The sequence below is a fragment of the Stomoxys calcitrans genome, chromosome 4 (assembly GCF_963082655.1).
Source record: "Stomoxys calcitrans chromosome 4, idStoCalc2.1, whole genome shotgun sequence".
In the NCBI taxonomy this organism is placed as follows: Eukaryota; Metazoa; Arthropoda; class Insecta; order Diptera; family Muscidae; genus Stomoxys; species Stomoxys calcitrans.
In genome coordinates this window covers 28,678,446-28,706,445 of record NC_081555.1, presented here as the reverse complement: position 1 = coordinate 28,706,445, position 28,000 = coordinate 28,678,446, and the positions used below count along the sequence as shown (strand labels likewise).

The following is a 28,000-nucleotide window of genomic DNA, read 5'->3' as shown; positions in this document are numbered from 1 at the left end:
ATTTTTCTATTAAAAATCTAAATTAAGTACAATAATTTGCGAGATAGCATTTCATTATCTTATTCTCTTTATAAATTTAAGATTGATACCATTTTTTGATTTTAAAGTCATTTGTGACATCAATATTAACTCCTCTTCTGGATCTCTCAACACCACTTCGTATTGCTGCAGTAGTCGTACACACATGATTTTCATAATTTGCAAAGAATATTTTCGACCAATGCATACATGTGAACCTCCCGAAAATGGAATATAAGAGAATTTTTCCAAACGCTGGTATTCGCTTCTGACAAATCGCAAAGGTCGAAAATGAAAAGGTTTTTCAAAGAGGCGGCTATCGTGCGATAATCCATACATATTAATCCACAATGAAACTCCTTTTGGATAGGATCTGCCACCTATTTTGGTAGGCTTAGTGGTTTGACGTCCCGTCATGGGTACTATGGTATAGAAACGCAAACATTCCTTAATAAACATATCCAAATATTCCAGCTTATTGAGATCAGATGAATTGGGAAATAAATCCTGTGACTCTTCTCGAGCGATTTGAATTTCTTCGAAAAGTTTCTGCTGCTCTTGTGGATATTTACCGAGGCTATAGAGAATAAAGGACATGGCTGCCATGGTAGTATCCACTCCCTGAAATGACATTATATGAACATTATGGTGGAAATTTCAATTTGTATGTTTCTTTTCTTTACTTACTGCCAAGATAAATGTATTGACCTCATCTCGGATTTCTTTTAGGCTTAATGGTTTCCCCTCTATGGTTGCCGTTAGAAGTGTATCCAAAAGGCATCTTGGTTTCTTGATGCTTAATTCGTTGAGATTATCCTCCTGTTGCAAATATTCCTGACGTTCTTTGATAACGGTATCCATGAGATTGTGAACGATTGCTACATAGTTGTATAAGTCTTTGGATCTTTTGGTTTTATTATAAATAAAATCGGGAGCTAGCAATGGGTTGACCATGCGTTCGTAAAGCAATTCACCTATTCTGAAAAAAAAAATCAAAAGTAAAAACTCTATTAATAATGGGTTAGGTTAGGTTGAAAAGGGGGTGCAGATATTAATCTGCCCCATGCTACTATAGACATATACCTAAGCCAGTAATCTGCTTGTTGCACGCTCTAAAAACCCAAAAGCAACCTCGAATAAGAAAATCTATGTTAGAAATTCCGTGCTACCTACAAAATTCTTAATTGTTTCCCATGCTACGCCCCTAAGTTGGATCATGTCGGGTATTGTGTCCCCACCTAAGTGCTGGTATCTGTTAGACGCGAATGCTGGGCAATGACAAAGGAAATGTTCCAACGTCTCATCATATTTCCCTCATGCTAGCTCGTAGTCCTGTGTCCCTTTATGATACCAATGGCTATACTGACCTCCTTCCTTTCAGTAATAGCCTCGTCTTTTCACTATCTGGAATAGGATTCTCAACGTCATACCGACCATTTCGCTGTTCCACAATGTTGCGTGTGCATTCGTCGCCCACTCCCTTAACTCGGACTGCGTCGACCCGAAAGGCTAAGGGTAAATCAAGTTTATTGACGACAGCCTTCACCGCCAAATCGTCTGCCCTTTCATTCCCCATTACTCCGTTATGGCCCGGCACCCAAACGAAGCGGATTTTGCTATCCTCAGACAAGGCGTTAATCTCCTTCTTACACTGCAAGACTGTTCGTGACCTTACCGTCCGGGTTGTTGTTGCCCTTATGGCAATTTTACTCTCGGTAAAGTGTCACACTCGAAGTCCTTGCGTAGCACCATACCACCTCACGCATTTCGTGATCACCCGAATCTCTGCATGCAGGACCGTATTATGGTCAGCAGTCTAAAACAGACCTTACCGTCCGGGTTGTTATTGCCCTTATGCCAATTTTACTCTCGGTAAAGTGTCACACTCGAAGTCCTCGCGTAGCACCATACCACCTCACGCATTTCGTGATCACCCGAATCTCTGCATGCAGGACCGTATTATGGTCAGCAGTCTAAAACAGGTCTCAGTTTCTGGGTTCTCAATGTAGACCCCCAGGCCCACTCTGTCTATAAGCTTTGATCCATCTGTGTAACATGATCTTCCAGATGGCAATATTAGGGCTTCGTCAATCCAAGACTGTGCCGATGACAGCAGTGCCTCGCACTCGACTTCAAGGTTCATCTCAGGTTTCCTATCGGAAACCTCTTCGTTCCTTCCAGGTTTCCTATCGTCGCTTCGATTATACCGCTATGGTATGACCTGCTCCCATCCTCAATCCATTCTCCCATCGCCTTATGTCTCATAGCCGCAGTGGCTGCCTCACACTTAATCTGTATGTCAATAGGTCGGATATCTCGATTAGTCTCCAGTGCGCTGGTGGGCGTGGTCCTCATCGCTCCCCCCTATGCCAAGACAACATGCTCTCCGAACCTGTTGTATGGTCCTTATGTTGCACTTTTTCTCCATAGCAGTCCACCAAACTACTGAGGCGAAAGTAAGTATTGGTATAATCGCGCTCCTGTAGAGCCAGTAGACTATCCACGGATTCAGGCCTCATTTCGAGCCTACGGCCCGTCTACATAGTGCCCAACATCTGTGAGCCTTCTCAGTACGCCCCTGAATGTGACACCAAGATCACACTTAAGTATCTGACCTTGTCAGATATCGAAATCGTCCTATTGAGGAAATGTGGTGCGTTAATTGGCCCACCTTCGTCGTGCTCGTGAAGAGGCATATTTCAGTCTACTCTGGGTTAACATTGAGACCTCTGGGTCTAGCCCAGTCATATGCCATATGCAAGACCTTTCGGCCCTTCTGCATAGCTCGTTCGGATCCTTACCCGTTAGAAGTATTATAACATCGTCTGCGTAGTAGATGGTTTCATATCCCTCCTCAGTCAGCATCCATAATAGGTCATTTATGGTGTTCTCCCATAGGAGTGACGATAAAATGCCCACTGTTTCATGCCTTGTGCCACTTTCTCCTTTATATTTATGCCACGGGACACACAATTTATCCACCTATTCCTTAGCATATGGGTTATCCAGTCTCTAAGGATCGGGTCCACCCGGTACTGGTCTATGGATTGAATCAGTGTGTCGGTCCGCACATTGTTAAAAGGCCCCTCGATGTCAATGCATACCGCCAGGGTGTACGTTTTGGCATCGAAGGATTCATCTATTTTATGAGCAAACTTGTGCAGGGTAGTCTCCACCGACCTTTCCTTGACATAGGCATGCTGTTTGTATTTGAACAGTTCGCTGTATGTCATACTCTTTATCATGGTGTCCACAATACGTTCCATGGTTTTAAGTAGAAAGGGGATGAGGCTTATTGGTCTGTAGGCCTTTGGTGTCGCATAACTTGCCTTGCCGGGCTTGGTTATAAAAACTACTCTTGCCTCCTGCCATGCTTTCGGGGTATATGCAGGTACTAGGCACTCTGTGAAAATATTGGCCAGATGAGGCGCCAGATAGTCTGCCTCTTTCTGTAGTAATGCCGGAAATATTTCATCAGGTCTGGGTGACTTAAATGGTTTTAGGCTCCTCAAGGATGAATATAATAAATATTATTATTAATTTTATGAAATTTTTTCTTAAATGCTATGAAAGTTTTTCATAAATGTTATGACAATTTTTCATAAACTTTATGTGTGATTTTCATAAATACTATGACATGTTTCATTGAATTGAGATTTATGAAACGAGTTTCATAAATGTTATGAAAAGTTTTTTTTTTTCATAAATGTTATGACAAAATCAATTTTCTTTCTGTGTAGCCGTATTTATATGAACCGAACTACATTGAAGAAGGTTAAAAGCAATAGGATCAGTGTTGTTGGGTTTACAAAGCTTTGCCCGTCCGAGTTAAACTTATTTTATTCCAATTTTAGTTACCTATGAAATGCATGGCTATAATTTGAATTTGAATCCTCTTGGGTTTGTAAATTTTTGCCCATCGATGTATCTGAAAAAAAAAGTTTAAGGGTGTCAAAATACTATTAGGGCTTTACAGCTGGTACTATATTCGCTTTATGTAAAAAAATAATCGGCGAAAACTATTCCGAATATTTTTTACATAGTCGATTTTAAAGCAAACAAGTTATGGTTCATTTCGAACCATAATTGAACTGAATATTGGAGACCATAGAAGAAGTCATTGTGTAAAATTTCAACCAAATCTAGTAATAATTGGGCACTTTTGGGGCTGAAGAAGTAAAATAGGGAGACCGGTTTATAGGTGAGCTGCACTAGGCTATAAACCGATTCCATGCCATTTTTGACACGTATTTTAAAGGTAATGAGAGAAGCCGTTGTACAAAATTTCAGCTAAATCGGATAATAATAACGCCCTCTAGTGGCTCAAGAAGTCAAGACCCCAGATCGGTTTTTATGATAGCTATATTTGGTTATGGTCCGATTTGAACTATTCTTAGCTCAGTTGTTGAAAGTCATAACAAAACACCTCATGCAAAATTTCAGCCAAATCGGAAAATAATTGCGTCCTCTAGTGGCTCAAGAAGTTAAGACTCCAGACCGGTTTATATGGCAGCTTTATCGGGTTATGGACCGATTTGAACCATTCTTAATACAATTGTTAAAAGTCATAACAAAACACGTTATGCAATATTTCAGCCAAATCGGATCGGAATTGCTCCCTGTAGAGGTTCAAGAAGTCAAGACCATCAGGTTATGGCAGCTACATCAGGTTATGGACCGATTTGGACTATTCTTAGCACAGTTGTTGAAAGTCATAACAAAACACCTCATGCAAAAATTCAGCCAAATCAGATAATAATTGCGTCCTCTAGTGGCTCAAGAAGTCAAGACCCCAGATCGATTTATATGGCAGTTTTATCAGGTTATGCACCGATTTGAACCATACTCAGCACAGTTGTTGGAAGTCATAATAAAACACCTTATGCAAAATTTCAGTCAAATCGGCTCAAGAAATCAAGATCCCAGATCGGTTTATATGGCAGCTATATCAAAACGTGGACCGATGTAGCCCATTGATAATCCCAACCGACCTACACTAATAAGAACTATTTAAGCAAAATTTCAAGCGGCTAGCTTTACTCCTTAGAAAGTTAGCGTGCTTTCGATAGACAGACGGACGAACGGACGGACAGACAGACGGACTTGGCTAGTTCGACTTAAAATGTCATGACGATCAAGAATATATATACTTTATGGGGTCTTAGACGAATATTTCGAGGTGTTACAAACAGAATGACGAAATTAGTATACCCCCATCCTATGGTGGAGGGTTTAAAAAATTGCTGATTTCATTCAGTAGGACATCCCCTCATTACTTTAGATTACATTGTTACTTGTGTAGTGTTCCAAAAAACTAATCGGGGAAAACATGGGTTTTCATCGGTGAAAAACGAACATAGTACAGCCATTATTCAGAAAACTTAAAGTTTTCTGTCAATATTTACTAAATTTTAAATAAACTCACCTATAATGGTATCAAAAAGGCATGAAAACAAGTAATCGGTAACTTCTACAGGTTTTTCATTCAGTTTCTCAAATCTTCCCAAAAGAATGTCCACATGCTGAATGATGGTTTTGGTGAAGCCATTTAAAATATTTGGATGGAAAGCCGGTCCCAGAGCTTTCCTATGAAGTTCCCAGTGTTTTCCTGAATTTAAAAGAAAAATAGAATTAGAGTCAGATTTTTTTTCTCAAATTTGCTTAAATTGCCAACCTACCTTCACTTATAAGCAATCCATTGCCTATAAAGACATTCAATAACCTAAAAGTATCAGCTCTCTCCAGAGTGGCATCGTTTAATGCGTCTCGTGTTTCTTGTGGTGTATGCAGAAATACCCAAAGTTGTGGACCCAACCACAAACGAAAAGAAGCTCCAAATCTTTCACGATATTGATGGACAGTGCGAAATAGTTCTTAAATATGAATATTGCAAAAAGTAAAAACAAGTTCTTTAAATAACATTTTCAAATAGAAAACATCAGTCATAGAAAAACACCACCAAATAAAGTAATAATTGCGCCCTCCAGAGGCTCAAAAAGTCAAACTGCGAGATCAGTTTATATGGCAGCTATATCAGGTTATACGCCGATTTAGACCATACTTGGAACCGTTGTTGGAAGTCATACCAAAACGTCATATGCAAAATTTCAACCATATTGGATAAGAGTTGCGCCCTCTAGAAGCCCAAGAAGTCTAATCGGGAGATCGGTTTATATGGCGGCTATATCAGGATATGGACTGATTTAGACCATACTTGACACAATGGTTGGAAATCAAAACATAACACTTCACTTCACAAAATTGCGGCTAAATCAGATAAGAAATTCGCTCTCAAGAGGCTCGAGAAGTCAAGACCCAAGATCGGTTTATATGGCAGCTATATCAGGTTATGAACCGATTAAAACCATACTTAGCACAGTTATTAAAAGTCATAACGAAAAACGTCATGCAGAATTTCAGTCATATCGGATAGGAATTGCGCCCTCTAGAGGCTCAAGAAGTCTAATCGGGAGATCGGTTTATATGGCAGCTATATTAGGTTATGAACTGATTTAGACTATACTTGGCACAGTTATTGGAAGGCATACCAGAACACTTCATGCAAAATTTCAGCCAAATCGGATAAGAATTGCGCCCTCTAGAAGCTCTAGAAATCAAGACCCAAGGTCAGTTTATATGGCAGCTATATTAGATTATCAACCGATTTAGACCATACCTGGCACAGTTGTCGGAAGTGATACCAAAACACATCGTACAAAACTTCAGCCAAATCAGACGAGAATTGCGTCCTCTAGAAGCTCAAGAAATCAAGACCCATGATCGGTTTATATGACAGCTATATCAAAACATGGACCGATTTGGCCCATTTACAATCCCAACTAACCTACACTAATAAGAAGTATTTGTGCAAATTTTCAAGCGCCTAGCTTTACTCCTTCGAAAGATAGCTTTCTTTCGACAGACGGACGGGCAGACATATTTCAAGGTGTTACAAACGGAATGACGAAATAAGTATACCCCATCCTATGGTGGAGAGTATAAAAATGACCGGTCTGTGGTAAGCTATACCGCTCCAGTGTGGTCTCGTCAACTAAAGGGTGATTTTTTTGAGGTTAGGATTTTCATGCATTAGTATTTGACAGATCACGTGGGATTTCAGACATGGTGTCAAAGAGAAAGATGCTCAGTATGCTTTGACATTTCATCATGAATAGACTTACTAACGAGCAACGCTTGCAAATCATTTTCAGTGAATGGGCCCTAGAAAAGTTGGCAGAAAATCCGCTTTTTTATCGACAAATTTTGTTCAGCGATGAGGCTCATTTCTGGTTGAATGGCTACGTAAATAAGCAAAATTGCCGCATTTGGAGTGAAGAGCAACCAGAAGCCGTTCAAGAACTGCCCATGCATCCCGAAAAATGCACTGTTTGGTGTGGTTTGTACGCTGGTGGAATCATTGGACCGTATTTTTTCAAAGATGCTGTTGGACGCAACGTTACGGTGAATGAACACATTTCGAACCGAACACTGATTTTGGTAATAAAATTCAATGATTTGCAAGCGTTACTCGTTAGTAAGTCTATTCATGATGAAATGTCAAAGCATACTGAGCATCTTTCTCTTTGACACCATGTCTGAAATCCCACGTGATCTGTGAAATACTAATGCATGAAAATCCTAACCTCAAAAAAATCACCCTTTATGTGATACTCCGTGGAATAATATTCTGATCTGTCAGAATGCGGCTTTTCGAACTGGGAGGGGCTGTATCCTCAGTTCTCGCGTAAGCCATCTCTCTAGACAATCTTCATGCAGACACGATAGCTGACGAGGCGAACAGTTACCAGGTGAATGTGGTTCTTGGATAACAACCACCACCCATTATACCGAAAGTAATTGACCTGCTTGGCAAACCGTCTCAATTGCGTTCCGGCAGATGTGGCTGCTTCAACTTCTACAGAGCTAGAATTGATGCCAACGTGCGAAATGTGTGCCCGATTGTGACCATAACCGCGCGACATACATCATCTGTTTAACTGTCGGTCAGACCTACTTGGCTCAAACTTAGATCCCTCTGGACGCACCCCACCTTAGTCGCAGAGTTCCTAGATCTGGTTATTCAACCAAATCAAGCAGACGACAGGTTAAACCCAAAACACTGCGATAACAACAAGAGTTGTCCTTTTCGCCCTCTCCATGATGTTGGATTTGAAGTATAATTTGTGTCAAGTAAAATAACCAGGCTTTCAGTAAATGGAAAATTCTTGTGTCTTGTGTCTCCCGCTGGGCAACTTCCGTCTTAGATGGATTATCACTTAGACCACTTTCACTTGTCGTACATTGAGCTTCCTGAAATATTGGTTTATAACAGAGTGTCGGAAAACTTTTCAACGTAATCAGCATACGCAACCACTTTTATATTATCTATTAAGGGAATGATTACGTCGGTGTTAAGTTTGGCTATCAAACCCGGCATCTAGTGCTTTAACTTGAAATCATTATCAACCTATAACGATACGATTGGTTTGAAAAAAATTGATTTTGGAGATTAAATGTCCATACATTAATCTAGGCAACGAAATCTTGCACGTTTTAAATGAGCCCCTTAAAAATTGCAGACGTAGATTAAAGAATGTTATAAAATATATTGATTACACGTTTTTCTGAAGGACTTGTACATTGCCCAACTTCTAATGCAGCTCTTATTGTTGAATCATATTCCGTTCTAAAATGTATGAAACCATTGGTGTTATACGACAATGTCCGAAATGCAGTAAATTGTCTGGTCTACAAAGACTTCATAGAGCTAATTAATTTAATTGAGTGGTCCTCATCAATTGCGGTGGTTTCAAACCCCATTGAATATGCAACTATTTCAAGGCCACTTTGAATCTTCAAATAGAAATTGAAGAATATTCAACACCAACAATCGAATAATTTTTCCACAAACTTCTAGGAGTTAGAATTGGTTTGCCCAATAATGCAAAAAGCATCATGGTCACCATGTTTGTATACATGTTACTACCATTTCCGCGGAGATTAGGGGCTACACATTGATGAATTTTAAAATTGTATCCCTATGGGCGCCCCTGTAGCCGAGTTGGTACTGTGCTTGGATTACCAGTGGGGGGGTCGTGGGTTCGAGTCCCGTCAGAAGCCTTGGTCTGTCGCTGCTGTGGTATCACAATTGACCTAAAATTGTCTAAGAGAGTCTGTAAATGACTGCCACTCTTAGCTAACGTAACCTATCCCTTTGAGAACGACGGATTGCTTAATCGGATATTGGCTGGTCTCCCCTTTGAACTTTTACTTTAAAAGGCATCCTCAGAGAGGTTGTTTTTTAAGATAATAAATAACAATTGTAATAAATATTTATTTGTAGTGGATAGCCAATGTTCAGTCCGCCAGTACTTAATGCGTTTTTATTATACCCTCCACCATAAGATGGGGGGTATACTAATTTCGTCATTCTGATTGTAACTACTCGAAAAATTCGTCTGAGACCCTATAAAGTATATATATTCTTGATCGTCGTGAAATTTTATGTCGATCTAGCCATGTCCGTCCGTCTGTCCGCCCGTCCGTCCCTCCGTCTGTCTGTCGAAAGCACGCTAACTTTCGAAGGAGTAAAGCTAGCCGCTTGAAATTTTGCACAAATACTTCTTATTAGTGTAGGTCGGTTGGTATTGTAAATGGGCCATATCGGTCCATGTTTTGATATAGCTGCCATATAAACGGATCTTGGGTCTTGACTTCTTGAGCCTCTAGAGTGCGCTATTCTTATCCGATTGGACTGAAATTTTGCACGACGCGTTTTGTTAGGACATCCAACAACTGTGCTAAGTACGGTTCAAATCGGTTTATAACCTGATATAGCTGCCATATAAACCGATCTTGGGTCTTGACTTCCTGAGCCTCTAGAGTGCGCAATTCTTATCCGATTGGAATGAAATTTTGCACGATGTGTTTTGTTATGATATCCAACAACTGTGCCAAGTATGGTTCACATCGGTCCATAACCTGATATACCTGCCTTATAACCCGATCTTGGGTCTTGACTTCTTGAGCCTCTAGAGTGCGCAATTCTTATCCGATTTGAATGAAATTTTGCACGACGCGTTTTGTTATGATATCCAATAACTGTGCCAAGTTTGGTTCAAATCGGTCTATAACCTGATATAGCTGCCATATAAACCGATATTGGGTCTTGACTTCTTGAGCCTCTAGAGGGCGCAATTCTCATCCGACTAGACTGAAATTTTGCACATAGTGTTTTAGTATCACTTCTAACAACTGTGCTAAGTATGGTTCAATTCGGGCCATTACCTGGTATAGCTGTCATACAAACCGATCTTGGATCTTGACTTCTTGAGGCTCTAGAGTGCGCAATTCTTATCCGATTAGAATGAAATTTTGCACCACGTGTTTTGTTATGATATCCAACAACTGTCCCAAGTATGGGTCAAATCGGTCCGTAACCTGATGTAGCTGCCATATAAACCGATCTTGGGTCTTGACTTCTTGGGCCTCTAGAGAGCGCAATTCTTATCCGATTTGCCTGAAATTTTGTACGACGGATCCTCTCATGACCATCACCGTGTTTATTATGGTCTGAATCGGTCTATAGCCCGATACAGCTCCCATATAAATCGATCTCTCCATTTTACTTTTTGAGCCCCCAAAGGGCGCAATTCTTATTTGAATTGGCTGACATTTTACACAGGTCTCCAACATATAATTTAACTATGGTCTAAACTGGATCATATCTTGATATCGCTCTAATAGCAGATTTTTCTTTCTGCTCCGCTGCGCCTTCATTCACTCTCTTATTTTACCTGAGCCCTATACTGACACGATCAGCAAAAAAGTCCTGTTTGAGGATGCTGGTACGGCCTTTCAGATATTTCGCCCCAATATGGATATCGTATTGGTGCTCTACTCCCAAATTTCTTTCATTTGATCCTTATATTGCTATGGTCGGTAAATATGTCCTGTATGGAGATGTTTTTGGGAGTAAGGCGGCCCCTTTGTTTAAGATTCGTGCTCTAGTCTCAAATACCTATCATTTGAACCTAATATTGTCATTATTGGTTTAAATTTCCATTTGCATGGCTTTGAGGTGGAGCGGCCGCCCTAGACATCCCACCTTAAAAGGAGTATACCAAATTTCTGTTGAGTTATTATAAACAAACTAAATTTCGCCTAAGATGGGGGCGATATCTCCGAGATCTCGCGTTTTTTTGAAAAAAGGGCAAGGGGAGGGTCCGCCCATTAAAGGTTGGATGTAAGTTTTTCTTCATGCTTTTGGTTTTGGTGGTGGATTGAAGAAGCCCAACCCTTTGCCCCAAAAGTGGATATCAGATTCATACCCTTCTCTCAAAAATCAAATTTGATCTACATATTGCTATAGTCGGTATATATGTCTGGTTCAGGAGCAGTTTATGAGATTAGTCGTCTCTGGATAAACAGATATCAGATTTGAACCCCATTTTGCCATTATTCACAAATATGGCCAGTTTGAGGGATATGTAGGGTGGCGCGGCCACCCACGCACTTATCCCTAAAATAATATCGGCATCGTGCTCCACTGTTAAATTCCTTTCATTTTGGCCGCAATAGCAATTGGTTTGGGAGGAGTTTATGGGGTGAGACTACCCCCAAACACTTGGCCTCAAAATTGGATATGAAATTCGTTTTCAACTATCAAATACTTATTATTTGAGCCCCTTATTGCAATAGAAGGCAAACATGGCCGGTTTGGAGGAAGTTAAGGGGGCGGACGCTGAAATAATGAAATAATATCAGCATCGTGATAGAGCACGATTTTGTTTGAGCCCCATAAAGTCAAGCATTTTGAAGGTGGTTTTCGAGATATTCAGGGTAACGGGTCTCGTTCAGATCCACACTGATTATTTTTTTTTTGTATTGGTTATCTACATTAAAAATCATATTTCAAAGCTACCACTTGGGATACCACATTTCAAATGATCCGAAGGTCCTTCTGTGTCTATACCAATTTGAGGACAAAAAGTGTATTCTCCTACCAAAGACTTTACTTTAATTGCTGTCCTATTCTATACTGATCGGTCTTCATATATTATTTTTTATTCCTTTTTTTGGGTAGGATAGGGGTAGGGGGATTGCACTCTGATACATCTTTTGATTTGAGTACAATATATTCTTGGTCGTCCTACATGACAGTTTGGTGTTGTTTTTATTGGATGGAGAGGATCGGTCGCCCCGACTCTAAGACCCAAAGGACAATTTATTTGTGCTCTCTAATGTCGAGACCTACATGTCCGGCAGGACAGCAGGATGGCTGGGCGTGACGCAGATTCTTGAATCCTTATATCAAGATTAGATTCGAACTCTACTGGTATAGACCCATCTTTATTTAGCGAGTGGGCCGGTCCCAGACTCTTTCCCAAATATGTATACAAGATTCGTAGTCAACTCCCAAAGACCTATCATTTGATACTCATTTTATGACGTTGGACATTAATGCCCAATTAAGGGGTTATTAGGGTTGAGGAGGCCCCGTAAACCCCCTTTTCCCCAAATTCATATAACAGATGAGTACTCAACTTCCAAACACCTTTCGTTTGTTATCCATACTGTCCCAATTGGAAAATAAGCCATGCTGGGGGGTTTGGGGAGGCGCTTTAGATACCAAGGAATACATTTTTATATCAGATTCTTACTCTATTTTCAAATACCTTTCATTTGATACCCATATTGCCCAAAGCGGTGAAAAATTCCTGTTGGAGGGTTTTTTTGGGGGGTGGGGGACTCCCCCGAACACTTTGGGCGAAATTTGTACACCAAGTTCGTACTCAACACTTATATACCTTTCGTTTGATACCCATATTCTCCCAATCGGTAAACATGTCCGTGCGGGGTGTTTTGGGGGTGGAAGGCCACTCAGACATCAAAGGAATACATTTGTATGTCAGATTTATACTCCACTTTCAAATACCTTTCATTTGATATCCATATTGTCCCAGTCGGTAAACATGTCCGTTCGGGTAGGTTTTGAGATGGGGCGTCCCCCATTTTTTTGATCCCAAAATTTATACCAATTTCGTCTTTTTGGATAACCATAAGGTGGCATACACAATTTCGCTTAAATCGGTGCACCGATCTCCCATATCTGGCGTTTTTGAAAATTGGGGTAAGGGGGGTCCACCCTCACTTCGGATACTACAAAATATAATTCCCTATTTTCACGGGGGGGCTGAAACTCTACCTTCCGAGAAAATTTCATGAAAATCGGTTCAGTTGGTTTTGAGTCTATACGGAACAGACAATGATACTAACAAACAAACAAAGCGCAACAATTTCATTTTTATAACCACCACCTTAGGATGGGGGCATACTAATCTAATCATTCCGTTTGTAACACCTTGAAATATTGATCTAGGACCCCATAAATTATATAAATATTCTTGATCGTCTCGAAATTCTGATTCAAACTAGCCATGCTCGCCCGTCCATCCGCCCGTCTAGCCGCTTGAAATTTTGCACAGATACCTTATGTTGATGTAGGTCGTTGAGGATTTCAAATGGGCCATATCGGTTCAGATTTGGATATAGCTCCCATATAAACCGATCTCCCGATTTGACTTCTTGAGCCCCTGGTATCCACAGTTTTTGTCCGATTTGGCTGAAATTTTGCACATAGTGTTCTGTTATAACTTCCAACAACTGTGCTAAGTACGGTACAAATCGGTCAAGAACCTGATATAGCTCCCATATAAACCGATCTCCCGATTTGACTTCTTGAGCCTCTGGAAGCCGCAATTTGTTTCCGATTTGGCTGATATTTTGCACAAAGTGTTCTGTTATGACTCCCAATAATGGAGCCAAGTACGGTTCAAATCGGTCAAGAACCTGATATAGCTCCCATATAAATCGATCTACCGATTTGACTTCTTAAGCCTCGGGAAGCCAGAAATTTCGTCCGATTTGGCTGAAATTGTACATGTTGTGTTCTGTTATGACTCTCAACAACTGTGCTAAATATCGTCTAAATCGGTCAAGAATCTGTTATAGCTCCCATATGAACCCATCTTCCGATTTGACTTCCTGAGCCCCTAAAAGCCGTAATTTTTGTTCGATTTGCCTGAAATTTTGCACTTAGTGTTTTATTTTGATTTTTAACAACTGTATCAAGTACGGTCCAAATCGGTCTATAACCTGATATAGCTCCCATATAAATCGATCTACCGATTTGACTTCTTGAGCCTCGGGAAGCCAGGAATTTCGTCCGGTTTGGGTGAAATTTGACATGCTGTGTTCTGTTATGACTCTCAACAACTGTGCTAAATATCGTCTAAATCGGTCAAGAATATGTTATAGCTCCCATATAAACCCATATTCCGATTTGACTTCCTGAGCACCTGAAAGCCGCAATTTTTATCCGATTTGCCTAAAATTTTAAACAAAGTGTTTTATTTTGACTTTCAACAACTGTGCCAAGTACGACTTAAATCTGTGTATAACCTGATATAGCTCCCATATAAACCGAACTCCCGATTTGACTTCTTGAGCCCCTGGAAGCCACAAATTTCGTCCGCTTTGGCTGAAATTTTACATGTTGTGTTCTGTTATGACTTCCAACAACTGTGCCAAGTACGTTTCAAATCGGTCAAGAACCTGATATAGCTCCCACATAAACTGATCTCCCGATTTGACTTCTTGAGCCCTGGAAGCCGCAATTTTTATTGGATTTGGCTGAAATTTTGCATATAGTGTTCTGTTATGACTCCCAACAACTGCGACAGGCACGGTCCGATTCAGTCTATAACTAGGTATAGCTCCCATATTTTAGCAGAATCCATGGTGGTGGGTTCCCAAGATTCGGTACGGCCGAACTTATCACGCTTTTACTTGTTATACAATAGATTTAAAAATAGAACTCTTCGAAAGGTTTTACAGTTTTATCTATTGTCAAACTGGTTTGTCTTCAACTTATTTAAAAATTAGCTAAATGTGAATATTTGAATACTTGCATAACTGCCACACAGTTAAAAACAAATAAAAGCATGCTAAGTTCGATCGGGCCGAAACTTATATACCCTCCACCATGGCGAAGTTAGTATACCCCCATCCAATGTTTTTAAAGATAAAATCTAATAATTGTAAAGAAGTATAACTTTGTAGTGGGTAGCCAATGTTCGGCCCGCCAGAACTTAATGCGTTTTTCTTTTTTTCTTAATAATTTAAAAATATATCTCTTCCAAAGGCTTTACATTTTTATCTATTGTCAAACTGGTTCAAGTATTTTGTGTTCAAAAATTAGCTAAATGTGAATTTTTGAATACTTGCATAACATCCACACAGTCATAAAAAAGATTAGTCTAGTCTATACACACAGGAGAACATTTGTTTGTCTTTTATAACAATTCCAACACTTTCACTCACTTTCCGGCTTTAACGTTGCAATAAATTGCACATTTCCAAAGGGCGGCAATGCCCATGGACCCGGCAGGCGTAAGCCGCATAAAAAAATCCGATACCAACGTACAAGAAAATATACCAAGGCAAAAGCTAAGCAAAATACTAAAACCACGGACATTTTTTAAGGCAAATTCAATGCTTCAGAACCGCTGAAGTTTGTTTAAAGTTATTTTATTTTAATTCACTAGCAATGTTTGAGTTCAATACCCATTGATTGTTTACTGTTTGAGAATTTGAATTGTTTATCACATACGGCGAAAACATGTCCGTTTCGTTGCCGCGTTGGAATGGAACTGAAGATGCAATGGTCATTTGAAAATATTTACCACGTGGGAGTCATTCATGCGCTAACTATAAAAGCACAGTGGGACTTTATTGTAAAAAAACAAACAAAATTTGAATGGTCGGTAATGAGAGATAACACTCCATATTAATACTCAATGTCAGGGTATTTATAAGATAGAATGCCATTTTAAACCGATAATGGTTGGTAATGCATTCTTTCTTCTAAGAAGTTCTTGCTGTGTTTTATAACCACCACCGAAGGATGGGGGTATATTCATTTTGTCATTCCGTTTGCAACACATCGAAATATCAATTTCCGACCCTATAAAGTATATATATTCTTGATCGTCTAAAAAATCTTAGACGATCTAGCCATGCCCGTGTGTCTGTCTGTTGAAATCAAGCTATAGTCCTTAAAAGTGTAGATATTGAGCCGAAACTTTGCACAGATTCTTTTTTTGTCTATAAGCAGTTTAAGTACGAAGATGGGCTACACCGGACTATATCTTGATATAGCCTCCATATAGACCGACCTGCACAACTCAGGGTCTTAGGCCCATTTAAGCTACATTTATTAACCGATTTTGCTGAAATTTGGAACAGTGAGTTGTGTTAGGCCTCCTTCAATTTGACCTAGATCGGTCCAGATTTGGATATAGCTGCCATGTGTTAGGCTCTTCGATTTTTTCTGCAATTTGGCCCAGAGCAGTTCATATTTTGATATAGCTGTCATATAGACCGATCTCTCGATTAAGGGTCTTGAGCCCGTAATAGGCGCATTTCTTGTCCTTTTGGCTGAAATTTTGTAAAGAGAGTTGTGTAAGGCTCCTCAACATCCTTGTTCAAATTGGCCCAGATCGGTCCAGATTTACATATAGCTGCTATATAGACGGATCTCTCGATTTAAGGTCTTGGGCCCGCAATAAGCGCATATCTTGTCCTTTTTGGCTGAAATTTTGTAAAGAGAGTCGTGTAAGGCTCCTCGACATCCTTGTTCAATTTGGCGCAGGTCGGTCCAGATTTACATATAGCTGCAATATAGACCGATCTCTCGATTTAGGGTCTTGGGCCCGTAATAAGCGCATACCTAGTCCTTTTTGGCTGAAATTTTGTAAAGAGAGTTGGGTAAGGCTCCTCGACATCCTTCCTCAATTAGGCTCAGATCGGTCTAGATTTACATATAGCTGCAATATAGACCGATCTCTCGATTTAGGGTCTTGGGCCCGTAATAAGCGCATTGATTGTCTTATTTGGCTGAAATTTGGTAAAGAGAGTTGGGTAAGGCTCCTCGACATCCTTCCTCAATTAGGCTCAGATCGGTCTAGATTTGGATATAGCTACCATATACACCGATCTCTCGATTTAAGGTTTTGTGGCCCATTTAAGGTTTTGCGTCTATTCATTTATTGTCCTATTTGGCTGAAATTTGGAAAAACAAGTTATATTAGGCTCCTCGACATCCTTGTTAAACTTGGCCTAGATCGGTCCAGATTTGGATATAGCTACCATATAGAGCGATCTCTCAATTTAAGGTCTTGGGCCATTTTAAGCTGCATCGCTGAAATTCGGGATAGTAAGTTACGTTAGGCCCCTCGACATCTTTGTTAAAGTTTATCCAGATTGGCATAGACCGATCTCTCGATTTAAGGCTTTGGCCCCATAATAAGCGCTTTATTGTCAGATTTCACAGAAATTTGTTATAGCGAACTAGAACAGGGGGCAAACTTCTCATATATCAATGAGAGCAGTCCGATTCAAGTTTAAGATCAATGATAAGGGGCCTCCTTTTGTATAACCGAGTCGGAACGGCGTGCCGCAGTGCGACACCTCTTTGGAGAGAAGTTTTACATGGCTTAGTACCTCACAAATGTTGCCAGCATTAGGAGGGGAAAACCACCGCTGAAAATTTATTCCGATGGTCTCGCCAGAATTCGAACCCAGGCGTTCAGCGTCATAGGCGGACATGCTTACCTCTGCGCTACGGTGGCCTCCATTGTTGGATGTAGCTGCCATATAAATGCGAGTTTATCAAGATCGTCAATATCGGGCTATATTTGGATATAGCTGCCATATATATCGATCTCTCGATTTAAATTCCTGGTACCATAAAAACAAGTTTCTTATTTGAATTTCGCTGAAATTTGACACAGTGGGATTTGTTTAGGTTTGGTAAGGTTTGGTCTTGAAACTATAAAATGAAATTTAATACAGTGAGCCCTGTTAAGCTCTTCGACATTCGTGTCCTATATAATTGAGTTCAGTCTATATTTGGATATAGCACAGTGGGTTTTGTTAAGCTCTTCGACATTCGTGTTCAATATGGCCCCGATCGGTATATATTTGGATATATATGCCATATAGACCAATCTCCTGATTTAAGGCCATGAAACTATAAAATGCGCAATTATTTTTCAATTTCACTGAAATTTGGCACAGTCAGCCCGGTTAAGCTCTTCGACATCCATGGCCTTATAGTTGAGATCAATCTATATATGGATATAGCTGTCATATGTATATACCGATCTCCCATTAAAGGTGAATTTTTTAATCGATAAATTTGGTACAATGTGTTGTGTTAGCCTTCCCGGATATGGTGGAGATCGGAAAATGGATTCATAAATGATGCATTTTCACCGTATTATGATGTAACGCGGTTAACATATATATCCAAGGTGGTGGGTATTCAAAGTTTGTTTAATGCTTTCTATTCAAAGAATAGTATATCAAAAAACATTTAAAAGTCAGCAAAAAATGTGTTGTTTGTTTTTTTAAAAGAAAAAATTTTAATAAAATTCCCTTTTTTCCTACAGACAAAATTTTGATGAAATTTTTTCTAAAAACAAAAAAGCCGGTCAATATCCTGCAATGGAATCGCAATAAGATTTAAAACCAAAAAAGAAAGCAAAACTTATCAAATTTTTAGATTTTTGAGATATTTTAAGCCTTGAATTGTGTACTCACCCAGCAAAAACTTGGTAAGTACATGCCATTATTTTTGGCATGTAAAATAATGGATAACTCATTATCCTTAGATTTACTAGCTGCTAAAACATAATGAGTTATCAACAGGAATACCATCTGTGTTGTAAATCTTCGGATGCACGCACAAATCTACTAAATTCACTCCCATGTGTTAGAATGTTGTGTCTAAAAGTAGAGTACAAAATTCCAAGAAAAGTTTGACAAAATGTTTCATCATTTTTTCTTAAGATACATTTTCAATGGGAACAAGTAAAAAGGCGTTAAGTTCGGCCGGGCCGAACTTTGGATACCCACCACCTCGGGTATATATGTAAACCACCTTTCATCAAAATTCGGTGAAAATTGCATACCTTATGTCCCATAGCATCTATATCAATATATGTTCCGATTTAGACCAACTACTAATAAGTAAAAGTTATTGTTCAATTGTATATAACAAAATATTGGTCTTTTTAGAAGTTATATCTAAAAATAAACTGATCTGAACTATATACGACACGGATGTCGAAAAGCATAATATAAATCAGTGTGTCAAATTTCAGTGCAATCGGAGTAAAAATGTGCCTTTTATGGGGCCAAGACTTTAAATAGAGAGATCGGTCTATATGGCAGCTATATGCAAATCTTGATCGATCTAAACCAAATTTCAGAAATATGTGGAGGGGCTTAACATAACTCTTTGTTCCAAATTTCGGCAACACCGGACAATAAATGCGTTTTTTTATGGCTCCAAAACCTAAAACCGAAAGATCGGTCTATATGGCAGCTATATCCAAATCTGGACCGATCTAAGCCAAATTGACGGAGAATGTCGAACGGTCTAAGACAACTCACTGTCTTAAATTTCAGCAAAATCGGTTAATAAATGTGGCTTTTATGGGCCTAAGACCCTAAATCGGAGAATAGGTCTATATGGAACCTATATCCAAATCTGAACCGATCTGAGCCATATTGACGGAAGATGTCGAAGGGTCTACGACAACTCACTGTCCCAAATTTCAGCAAAATCGGATAATAAATGTGGCTTTTATGGGCCTAAGACCCTATATTGGAGGATCGGTCTATAGGCGGGCCAAATTGACGAAGGATGTTCAAGGGCCTTACATAACTCACTGTCCCAAATTTCAGCAAAATCGGATAATAAAAGTGGCTTTTATGGGCCTAAGACGCTAAATTGGAGGATCGGTATATTTGGCAGCTATATCCAAATTTGGACCGATCTGAGCCCTATTGAAGGAAGATGTCGAAGGGTCTAAGACAACTCACTATCCCAAATTTCAGCAAAATCGGATAATAAATGTGGCTTTTATGGGCCTAAGACCCTATATTGGAGGATCGGTCTATATGGCAGCTATATCCAAATTTGAACCGATCTGAGCCATATTGACGGAAGATGTCGAAGGGTCTAAGACAACTCACTGTTTTAAATTTCAGCAAAATCGGACAATAAATGTGGCTTTTATTGGCCTAAGACCCTAAATCGGCGGATCGGTCTATATGGGGGCTATATCAAGATATAGTCCGATATAGCCCATCTTCGAACTTAACCTGCTTATGGACAAAAAAAGAATCTGTGCAAAGTTTCAGCTCAATATCTCTATTTTTGAAGACTGTAGCGTGATTTCAACAGACAGACGGACGGACATGTCTAGATCGTCTTAGATTTTTACGCTGATCAAGAATATATATACTTTATAGGATCGGAAATGGATATTTCGATGTGTTGCAAACGGAATGACAAAATGAATATACCCCCATCCGTCGGTGGTGGGTATAAAAAATGTCAATAGGACTAAACTTGTGTCCTCTGTAAGCGGACGGATTTTGTTTAGCCTAACTTGTGGTCATTGACTACATCTATGTGTTATACATTTCTTTATTAACAGGAAGCACCTTGGACACCTGCCAACAAACTTCTGTACTTCATACCCCTTAATTGGATTACAATTCTCATGCCATGCATATTGAATGACAACATTTACCTCAAATACTTTCTTACTGTCTCACTCCAAGTTGAAAGCCAATTGCTTTGAGTTTGAACGAACTCTGTATCGTTAGTCTAGTATTACTATAAATCGATTTTAAGTACTAAGATGATACACGTATGTTATGTACGAACATTAGACCGTCCCACACTAAAAAAGGAGATTGTTTTTTGCAAATAGGAAAATACATATCCTTCATTACGTGATGATTGGGTAACAAATGGGATCTCCACTTTGATTACAAAAGAGCGATAGATGGAGAAATGGTACAGAAAGGATATGCGGACAGACAGACATGGCTAAAATGAGTCAAGAAGAAGTTCTAGTACATTTTATCACAGCCATAGTAGTGACACAAGGTACAGTTGATGTTTCAACCATAAATTCCATATAAATATGTACTTGACTTACCTTTATCATGCTAAGGCCTAAGATCCTCAGCCGGTTTCCCTAGAAAGTACTACATCCAACTTCGAACGACGTGTCGGCACGGGTTACTGCTTACCGATCTTCCTAATATTTTGTGTTTTGATTATCGAGATGAAAATTAAAAAAATGGAGGGCATGTGTTTCAAAGAGTGTTTTTTGGGACACCCTTACGTACATACATACATACTATTGTAAGGTAGAATGAAAACCTACAAGTGTCTATCTTTTTTTTCAATTGACCCAATTGTGCTCATGTTGTTTATTGCCAATTTATAACATTCAAATTGTATTGACATTGGATTTTAGTTGAGCCGCTACATACATATATGAGCTATTTCAATTGAGATAGTTTTGATTTATATAAAAACATATATCCAAATTAGAACGGAAGCAGAAAAGGAGATATAAATCTTTGTATAATTTAATATAAAATACTAACCAAAAATTCATTGTCTAGCTACACCCGAAAAAATAAGTCTGCGGATATCAGCAAACATTGTCTGCTGATTGTATATAAACTATTTTTTACAATTGAAGGAAAAACTTTCAAATGGTCGAACATTTAAACGATCGTTTAGGAATTTCCTAGAGGTGCACATTTTTGGCACTGAACGATAAAATGTACAGTTTACTTTCTGAAAACAGCAGAAAATATTTGCTGTTTTAGCAAACTTTTTGTTTTTTCTGCAAACCTTCTGCTGTTTTTACTAACAAATTTCTCTGAGTTTGTCGCCAGCATTAGGAGGGAATAACCACCGATGAAAAAGGTTTTTTTTCTGATGTTGTCGCTAGTATTCGAACTTAGGCGAGCAGTGCCATAGGCGGTCAAGTTAACTTCTGCGCTACGGTAGCCACCAGTCAAGCGTATCTTTTGCGAAAATCCCATTCTGGCGTAGACATGATGTTCTGAAATTCACAACTTTCATGCGGCTTGCAACTTGTGTTTTGTCTGATTCAGAGCAATAGTCAAAGAAAAAAGTGGTCATGTCCAATAAAAAAGAATGGATTCCAAAATTTAGATTACTTCCACACATTTTTGTCATTTTATTCAATAAAAAATATTTTCATACAAAATTCAAAGTGGCCGTTTGAATTGGTAACACTTTGTATCAGCTATACTGTATTTATTTAGGAACATGACACTCCTTATAATTTGGACATTATTATATGTTGCTAGTATGGCGTATTGATGTTATGGACGGTGTTTTCCTGGATACCAGTTTGTAGACTGGCCAAAGCCCTGTGGCATATACTTTCGGATATTAGTCCTTTATTATGGGGTCAAGGAAGTATAAAAGGCTACTGATAGGAGTGCTGATTGGCATAGCGGCACGACTTGATAGAGAAGATTTAGTATGATAGGATACCCTATAAATATAGCCAGCATAAGTAAGGGAATAACAGCCTCTGAACATTTTTTCTGATGTTCACGCCGAGATTTAAACTCAGGCATTCGGCTTTATAGGCGGACACGCTAATTTCTGCGCCACGATGGCCTTCAGTTGTGTAGAAGCTATTGAACTTAAAAGAATCTTTTAGGGGAACTGCAAATATGCCCTAGAGCATATCATTACGAAACAGCGGGCAGAGTTTACTAATATTACTGACTGCTTTTTGTATCTACCACCGAAGGATGGGGGTATATTCATTTTGTCATTCCGTTTGCATCACATCGAAATATCCATTTCCAACCCTATATTCTTGATCAGCATAAAAATCTAAGACGATCTAGCCATGTCCGTCCGTCAGTCTGTTGAAATCACGCTACAGCCTTAAAAAATAGAGATATTGAGCTGAAACTTTGCACAGATTCTTTTTTTTGCCCATAAGCAGGTTAAGTACGAAGATGGGCTACATCGGACTATATCTTGATATAGCCCCCATAAAGACCGATCCGCCGATTTAGGGTCTTAGGCCAATAAAATCCACATTTATTATCCGATTTTGCTGAAATTTGGGACAGTGAGTTGTGTTAGGCCCTTCAATATCCTTCGTCCATTTAGCTCAGATCCGTCCATATTTGGATATAGCTGCCATATAGACTGATCCTCCGATTTTGGGTCTTAGGCCCATAAAAGCCACATTTATTATCCGATTTTGCTGAAATTTGGGACGGTGAGTTGTGTTGGGCCCTTCAATATCTTTCGTCCATTTGGCTCAGATCCGTCCATATTTGGATATAGCTGCCATATAGACTGATCCTCCGATTTTGGGTCTTAGGCCCATAAAAGCCACATTTATTATCCGATTTTGCTGAAATTTGGGACGGTGAGTTGTGTTGGGCCCTTCGACATCCTTCGTTAATTTGGCCCTGAACGGATCAGGTTTTGATATAGCTGCCATATAGACCGATCTCTCGATTTAAGGTTTTGGGCCCATAGAAGGCGCATTTATTGTCCGATGTCGCCGAAATTTGGGACGGTGAGTTAAGTTAAGCCCCTTGACATACTTCTGCAATATGGCGCAGATTCGTCCAGATTTGGATATAACTGACATATAGACCGATATAGACCGATTTAATATTTTGGGCCCGTAAAAGGCGCATTTATTGTCCGATGTTGCTGAAATTTGGGACAAAGAGTTAAGTTAAGCCCTCCACATATTTCTGCAATATGGTCTAGATCGATCAAGATTTGCATATAGCTGCCATATAGACCGATATCTCGACTTAAAGTCTTCGACCCATAAAAGGCGCATTTATAATCCGATTTCATTGAAATTTGACACAGTGACTTATGTTGGCTTTTCGAAATCCATGTTGTATATGGTTCAGATAAGTTTATTTTTAGATATAGCTACTAAAAAGACCAATATTTTGTTATACACAATTGAACAATGACTTCTACTTATTAGTATTTGGTCCAAATCGGAACATATTTCGTTATAACTGCTGTGGGATATAAGGTATGCAATTTTCACCGGATTTTGATGAAAGGTGGTTTATATATATACCCGAGGTGGTGGGTATCGAAAATTCGGGTGAGGTGCTCCAACCAAGACAATATAGGTATCAAATGAAAGGTATTTGGCGAGTAGATTATGAATATGTAAAAACAAAAAATAAAAATTGGACCAGTAAAGTACCTACGGGATTTCGAAGATTTTGGACCCCTTAAAGATGAAGAGGAGGAGGATGATGATGAGTATGAAGACATCACATAGTGGGTGTAAATGGAGCCTAAATTAAATATACTCCCAACGACAATAATAGGGAGCACGTACTTTACTTCCAAATACCGTTTATTTGAACCCCACATTGTAATAGTCGGTATATATGTATGTCCGATGTGGGGGTGTTTTGAGGGGGGTGGGGTGGGGCGGTGCCTCAAATAATTGTTCCCACACTTGGATGTCAGCTTATCCAGAAGTAGTTCTTTTCAGCAGGAGAAACAAGTTGCCTAAGGAGATACAAGTTGCCTAAAGCTCAAAATACCTGGGTGTTTTGCTGGACAGGAAATTAAACTTCACATCCAACATTTTGGAAAGGGCAAGAAAGGCAACTTTTGCCCTATACACCTGCAAGAGAGCCATTGGCAAAAATTGAGGGTTAGACCACACGTCATGCATTGGGTATACACGGCAGTTGTCAGACCTATAATGCTATATGGTGTTGTTGTCTGGTGGACGACGCTTCAAAAGTCCACCTACTGCTCAATACTTCACCGGATCCAAAGGATGGCTTGTTTGTGCATCACAGCCGCACTGAGGACGACACTATCTGATGCACTGAATTTAATGATACATCTTATGCCTCTGTACATTGTGGCTACCCAAATTGCTGCGACCACTGCCGTAAGGCTAATGGAGCTTTTTCATTGGTCATGTGGCGGCTACGGACACTGTGTTATCCTTGATACAATATGCGATGTTTAAGGCAGGGTGGATTACACCCTACCTGAGCCGCCTTTTAAAAAAAAGTACTGTACCACTATTCCTGATAGAACCGATAGGAACTAATACGATATCCCTGGTAACAGAAGTTACATAAACTTTTATACGGATGGTTCCAAACTAAACGACCAGGTAGGCTTTGGCGTGTACTCTAAAGATCTAGAACTGGTCATATCGAAAAAGTTACCCGACCAACGCAGTGTGTATCAAACGGAGATTCTTGCAATTCAGGAAGTGGTGGAATGGCTAAGATATAATGTCTTAAATATTTTCTCAGGCAGCCAGACAGCTATTAAATCTTTGAAGAACGTATTTCTGGTAGGCTTTGGCGTGTACTCTAAAGATCTAGAACTGGTCATATCGAAAAAGTTACCCGACCAACGCAGTGTGTATCAAACGGAGATTCTTGCAATTCAGGAAGTGGTGGAATGGCTAAGATATAATGTCTTAAATATTTTCTCAGGCAGCCAGACAGCTATTAAATCTTTGAAGAACGTATTTCTGTACACAAAAACCGCCCTCACCTGTCGCAGATCTCTCAACGATATGGCTGAACAGTTCAAAATTCATCTGTTCTGAGTGACGGTCCACAGAGATATCCCAGGGAATTGTAAAGCGGCGAACTTGCGAGACTAGGAACTGCCCTACACATTCCAGGGTTACTGGAATCTGTGGGTATGCCTCTAGCGACATATAAGCTAAGTTTTTAGGACCAGGCCCCAAGGACAGCGAATGATAGATGGTCACAAAGAGGGGGCTGTGAGCATTCCAAAACTATGTGGCCTCATCTAGGCTTGAAGAGGTTTACTGCTTTGCTGTCATTGGCTAGAACTAGAAAGGAAGTCTCAGTCATTGTGTTCCTCATGACAGGTCACTGTCTAATCGGAAAACATGCTGACGGGCTGAAGGTTGCCAGCAACGACTTTTGCAGAAGCTGTGAGGACATCGAAGAAGAAGAGACTGCAGAACACCTTCTGTGTGTGTGTCTCGCACTAGCAGTCAGAAGGAGTTCCACTTAAGGTTCTCATTTCGTTGAGAACCTGTCTGATTTAGCGCATGTGAATATTCGCAACTTATGGGGCTTTTTAAAGCGATCTGGATGGTTCAACGGTAGGAACTAGAAGGCATCTTCCTTCATCTGTTCCTGTAGTATTACAATGGACGAAAACGTCTATGTGAATCTGATGGCAGACCGCCACTTAAACCTTACCTAACCTAACGACGGGAGGCCATCGTAGCGCAGAGGTTAGCATGTCCGCCTATGACACTGAACGCTTGGGTTCGAATCCTATCGAGACCACCAGAAAAAATTTTCAGCGGTGGTTTTCCCCTCCTAATGCTGGCAACATTTGTGAGATACTATGCCATGTAAAAACTTCTCTTCATAGAGGTGTCGCACTGCGGCACACCGTTCGGACTCGGCTATAAAAAGGAGGGCCGTTATCATTTGAGCTTAAACTTGAATCGGACTGCACTCATTGATATGTGAGAAGTTTGCCCCTGTTCCTTAGTGGAATGTTCATGGGCAAAATTCAAAACCTAACGACGGAACAAGAATTTGCTTTAACATAATACACTTTTAGGGACATGAGGCTTCTCCTAGATTGGACACTCTCGTTATTGTAGACATTTGTCGGTTTTGAAGCCTGTCGAAGTCCCTATACGGGCAGAAGTCCCATATGCAAGGGCCGGCCATATTGATTGATGGGCCATCAATAACTTCGCACTGAACGCAGGCAGCTACGGACTTCTGAGCATTTAGTCAAGCATCTCTTGTGCGAAAATATGGGTTACAAACGATGTTCGGAAATTCACAACGTTTATGCAGCTTGCAACTCGTATTTTGTTCCACTCAGAGTAATAGTCAAGGAAAAGGGGGGCATGTCGAGTAAAAGAGAATGAATTCCGAAATTTAGCTATATATATATATATATATATATATATATATATATATATATATATATATTTTGTTATAGATATTTATTTAAGAACTTGATACTCCTTATAATTTGAACACTCTTAGATGTTGCAAGTTTGGTGCATAGAAGTTTATAGGCTGGCCAAGGCCTTTCGGGGACAAGTGCTTCATTCGGGGGTTAAGAAAGCATGTTAGGCTGCTGATAGGTGCGAACAGAGAAACAATTTTGAAGTAAACATTTCAGACAAACTTACCATTTGTAAACTTTTTTACTCCTTTTTTTTCCAAGTTATCATCTGTCAATGAAAACCCTTTAAGATGCATGTTTTCAGTTCATATGTAACTCTTGATATCATTTTATTTAACAATTTGCATAAATATATATATATATTCCCTTATCTCTCATCCAATATGTATTTATTGTTCACATTCAAATCGAATATTTAAAATTCTGATTTAAAATAATTTTGCGGTTTTTGAATCATTGGCAATGATTTTTTTAAGTTGATTTTTTGTTTGGTGTTCCAATTCCGAACATGTTACTTACTACAATACAATATTTAATATATATATTTTTTCCAAAAATTATTGAAATTTTTACACAAATCTTCAGTTTTGTTGACAAAAAAAAAATTAAAAAAAAAATAAACATAATTTTGATTTCCAATTTGATGTTTTTTTTTTTTTTTAATTAAAACATAAAATAAAAATTAACATAAAACACCACATTTTGTTGATTGTTGATCATTGGCATCTGTGTGGGGGTTTTCTTAAGGATTTGGCTTAATATGGTTCTCCAAGTATGGAGAGGTGAAGAATGTGGAGAGTTTGTTGTAAGGGTTTCCCTTTTGTTTCCTTTGGCATTCGATGCAGTGCTGGCATTTTGGCGTTGTCTTCAAATGTTAGCTTTTCCCTTTTTATTTTGTAAATATTTTTGTTTTTATTTGTATAATTTCTATGGTTAAATATCTATACATTTTGTTTGAATAACAATTAAAGCAATAACTTTATTTCAATATATTTACTTTGTTTATTATTTTTTTCCATACTTTTCTATATATATTTTATTTTT

At 39.2% G+C, this 28,000-nt stretch overlaps 1 protein-coding gene across 2 annotated transcripts; it reads right to left on the bottom strand.

The window, feature by feature from the left end:
* Window positions 1-16: 16 nt before the first annotated feature.
* Window positions 17-28,000, bottom strand: LOC106087572 (probable cytochrome P450 311a1). 2 transcript variants are annotated; one of them, XM_013252662.2, is made up of 6 exons: window positions 27,183-28,000; window positions 5,697-5,891; window positions 5,444-5,626; window positions 3,877-3,946; window positions 706-997; window positions 17-639 (listed from the first exon to the last, which is right to left on the bottom strand). In XM_013252662.2, exons 1-6 carry the CDS (start codon window positions 27,250-27,252, stop codon window positions 55-57), a joined length of 1,395 nt encoding a protein of 464 aa, XP_013108116.2. In that variant the 5' UTR covers window positions 27,253-28,000; the 3' UTR covers window positions 17-54. The 2 variants fall into 2 exon arrangements, with proteins under 2 accessions (XP_013108116.2, XP_013108115.2); XM_013252661.2 differs by lacking the exon at window positions 27,183-28,000 and adding an exon at window positions 15,403-15,713.

Coding starts and splice junctions, on each gene's coding strand:
- LOC106087572 (XM_013252661.2), bottom strand. CDS start 15,556: ATGTCCGTGGTTTTAGTATTTTGCTTAGCTTTTGCCTTGGTATATTTT. Junction 3,947..5,443: donor CCTTTTTGATACCATTATAG/GTGAGTTTATTT, acceptor TTTTTTTTTCAG/ATACATCGATGGGCAAAAAT. Junction 640..705: donor TCAATACATTTATCTTGGCA/GTAAGTAAAGAA, acceptor ATGTCATTTCAG/GGAGTGGATACTACCATGGC.